The 3,726-nt window shown below is 37.6% G+C and overlaps 1 protein-coding gene across 1 annotated transcript; it reads left to right on the top strand.

Annotated features, from left to right (window-relative positions):
- The first annotated feature begins 849 nt into the window (after nt 1-849).
- LOC113757881 (zinc finger BED domain-containing protein RICESLEEPER 2-like) lies at nt 850-3,482 on the top strand. Its single transcript, XM_027300959.1, has 3 exons — nt 850-2,247; nt 2,979-3,068; nt 3,447-3,482. Exons 1-3 carry the CDS (start codon nt 850-852, stop codon nt 3,480-3,482), a joined length of 1,524 nt encoding a protein of 507 aa, XP_027156760.1.
- Nucleotides 3,483-3,726: the final 244 nt, after the last annotated feature.

Here is a 3,726-nt window from a genome sequence, read left to right as displayed (position 1 = left end):
TTGAATGTTTGAGAGTAAAAGATGGCTGTCTAATCATGTTTTGTTATTTTCCTTTGTTCATAGTTGGATCATAATATGGATAAGTCTGTCGAAGATGCGTCTTCACAGCTAGGTAGGACTGGTGCGAATTCCACTAGTCCTGTGAATATCATTGATACAGAGGGTGGAAATGACAACGAAGAAGAGCTGGAATACTCTCTTGGCGATGAAGAATTAGGAAGTGAAGAGGAGCAATTAGAAGGCGATACACAAGCTCCTGTTCAAACTTCAAACAAAGAAGCTATTGAAGGTGATACTCTAGATGCTTTTAAAAAGAAAAAGAGAGCCAGAAAATCTGAAGCATGGGATGATTTCGAAGATGTGGAAGTTGGGCCTCAAAAAACAATTTACTCAGAGTGTAGGTATTGCCAATCTAGATTCAAAAAGACGAAGACCGGTATAACTTCAAGTTTGTTAAGGCATCGGAAAAATTGTTCTAAACGATTAGAGAAACTCAAAATAGTAGAGGCACGCCAGCAAAAACTCAAATTTTCAACTGCTGATTCTAGCTCAAATGCTCATTCCCTCTTTCATACTGGCAAGTTTGACATGGCTGCCATGAGACAAAGCGCGGCTGAGTGGGTGCTTATGCATGAGCATCCCTTTTCAATTGTGGAGGAAGATGGCTTCAACTTAATGATGAAAAAGGGGATGCCTGAATGGCAAAAAATCAGCCGGACTACCAACAAGAAAGATTGTCTTTCCGTGTATGAAAGAGAGAAGCAAAAATTGAAGCATTTGTTAAGTAAAGTCAAGAAAATCAGCTTGACCACAGACCTTTGAAAGTCCAAGAACAAAAGAATTGAATACATGGTTATAACTGGACATTGGATTGACACCCAGTGGAGATTACAAAAACGGGTCCTCAACTTTGTGCATGTTCCCCCTCCACGTCTGGGCATTGCCATTGCAGATGCTATTTACAAATGCATGTTGGATTGGGGCATTGAAACCAAAATTTATACAGTGTCAGTTGATAACGCGTCAAATAATGACACCGCACTACGATGTTTGAAGGACACCTTCTCGAGAAACAAGTGCTTGTTGGCCAAAGAAAAGTTATTCCATGTGAGATGTTGTGCTCACATACTTAACCTAATGGTTCAAGATGGCCTTAGTGAAATTCAAGAAATAATTCATGACATAAGGGCAAGTGTAGAGTTTGTAATCAAAATTGAAGGGCGGCGATTGATCTTTGGTGAAATTGTACACCAGCTGCGATTGCCTGAAAAAGTGTTGATTTATGACTACAAAACAAGGTGGAATTCGACCTATGAGATGCTAGCTTGTGCTCTCAAGTTCCATGAGGTGTTCCCGAGATTCAAAGACAGAGAGTCAAGCTATACTTTTTGTCCTTCCACAGAAGATTGGGAAAAGGTAAAAGAAGTGTGCAGTATTTTAGGAGTTTTTTGGAATGCAACTCATATAATATCTGAGAGTGATTATCCGACAGCTAATTTATATTTAAATGAAGTTTGTCGGATAAAAATGCTTCTAGATAGCAAAGCAAATGATGAAGACAACTTTATTCAATTAATGGTCTGGAAGATGAAGATGAAATTTGACAAGTATTGGGGTGAGTGTAACCTGATGATGTCTATAGCAGCCATCTTGGATCCCAGGCTCAAGATACGAGTTATCAACTACTGTTTTCCATTGATATATCCTCTGTATGAAGTGCAAGCGAATATAAACAAAGTTCGACAAGCATTGTATGATCTATATGTCGAGTATGTGGAGGTGCATGTTTCAAGTTCAAGAGATTCTGGACCAAGCTGTCAAATAGTGACAAATGATCCAGTTAGCAAGAGTAGCAGTAGTTCATCCTCTACAATGACACACGTTACTGGAATGTGTGAATTTCTATCTCATATTGCTACTGTGGAACCCGTTCAACCGGAGAAGAATGAGCTGGATATCTACTTTGAAGATGGCCTTCTCACTGCTACGGAGAAGTCGAGCCTGGATATTGTCAATTTAGATGCTTTGAAATGGTGGAAAAGCACAACAAAATACAAGATTTTGCCTAAGATGGTTGCTGATATTTTAGCCATTCCTGTTAGCACCGTAGTTTTCGAAGCGACATTTAGTGCTAGAACTAGAGTGCTTGACTCCTACCGTGCTTCTTTAGCTCCAGAAACTGTAGAAATGTTGATGTGTGCTGGGGATTGGTGTCGTAAGCTACACGGGGTGAAGAAAAGGGATAAGGTAATTATGTTGCAAATTACTATTTCTTCTATTACAATATGTTTTATAGTTAGATTAATCTTGGTCTTTATTATTTTTTTTACTTTGCAGAAAATAAAGTTAGCACAAGAGATTTCATTGCCTATTCCTTGAACTTTTTCATGTTTTAGGTAATCTATATTCTTAGTTTTTTTGGCTATTGGTCTCTTTATTCATTTGGTTGCTGGTTTCTTTATATGTGTATATGATCTATTTGGTGGCTGGTTTCATTGCAACTAAAATGGAAGTTATTTGGCTGCTTTAGTTCCCTTTTTTCAGATGATTTTTAGCTGTTGTTTAATTTATTGTTTGGGCTGTTCATTAGTTGAATTCTGGGCAGGATTTTTAGTTGCTGTTTTTGTAGATTGTCTAAAACTTTGTGACTCTTTGCGCTTCAGACTGGGCCCTCCACGTCCGGGCATTGCCATTGCCATTGCAAACTTATCCAGGTTTAATATGTTTCTGTTGCTGATCAGAGGAAAAGAAGAAGTTCGTGACTTCAATGATTGTGCTTAGTTTGTACTTTGTAGTTCAATATGTTTCTATAGTAAAAAGTTCTTGGCTTGCTTTTGGTTGTTATTTACTTATTTTCTGATATTGAACTTTGTGACCGAGAATGTTGAACTTGTATGAAGTGCTGGGCATTTAAATTCTAGACTTTTATGTGACATGTATTTCTAAATTTATGATTGTATTTAGTAAAAAGTTTTTAGGCCTTTTTTGATTATGATCATGCTTTGGTTGGAGTTTATGTGGGATTGCTTTCTGTTGATGGACTTCTTGTTGTAGTTGCATTTACTCAGGTGAGATTTCACTTCTTTCTTATCCTTTGCTTTCTTTTAGACAATGTGTAAAAGAGAAAATGTACATTGGGGTATTGATGATTAAAGTAACTGGCTTTCATTTCTGGGTTTTGTTTAAATGGTTGAATTGTTGATTCTGCTGTACTGAGCTTCTTGGAATGGTGGGGTTTCAGTTGTCTTGTGACTTAGTTGAGACTCGGATGATTGGTGATTTCTGCACTTTTTTGTATGATTGCGTTGGATAAGGTGGCAATGTGACTGTAATCTGATGTGAGTTTCACCTTGGATTAGAAATGTGCTTCAAATTGAGGGATGAGAACGGAATTTCAGAGTCAGTTTATTTTGATATCAAATTGTCTTTCATTTGTATTGATGCAGCTCCTGAAGAAGTGTCAAGGATCTGAAATGTGTTAATGTATATGCCTAATGGGATTTTGTTCCTTCATTTCTCCGTTCCTTCAATTCCTATGTTTTCTTTTTTGTTCTTGTATGATCCTAATGATGTACAATTTGTTATTAGTGACTCTGTTTAAAACTTAAGCTAGGAGACGGAGTAGAAGCCTTAGATCTAATTCCAAAAATTCGAGCTAACGAGCTACTCACGAGTCAAAACTTCGAGCTCACGATTCGAGCTGCTCGCGAGCCAAAAATCGAGCTT

This window comes from Coffea eugenioides, unplaced genomic scaffold (genome assembly GCF_003713205.1).
Source record: "Coffea eugenioides isolate CCC68of unplaced genomic scaffold, Ceug_1.0 ScVebR1_3393;HRSCAF=4599, whole genome shotgun sequence".
Taxonomy (NCBI): domain Eukaryota; kingdom Viridiplantae; phylum Streptophyta; class Magnoliopsida; order Gentianales; family Rubiaceae; genus Coffea; species Coffea eugenioides.
Note: the sequence above shows the minus strand (reverse complement) of the source record. Positions and strands in the feature narration are given on the sequence as shown.

Excerpts from the sequence above, each read along its gene's own strand:
- LOC113757881 (XM_027300959.1), top strand. The coding sequence starts at position 850 with ATGGTTATAACTGGACATTGGATTGACACCCAGTGGAGATTACAAAAA. Across the intron at positions 2,248-2,978 it reads GGGTGAAGAAAAGGGATAAG|GCCTTTTTTGATTATGATCA; the intron begins GTAATTATGTTG and ends AAAAGTTTTTAG. Across the intron at positions 3,069-3,446 it reads TTGTAGTTGCATTTACTCAG|CTCCTGAAGAAGTGTCAAGG; the intron begins GTGAGATTTCAC and ends GTATTGATGCAG.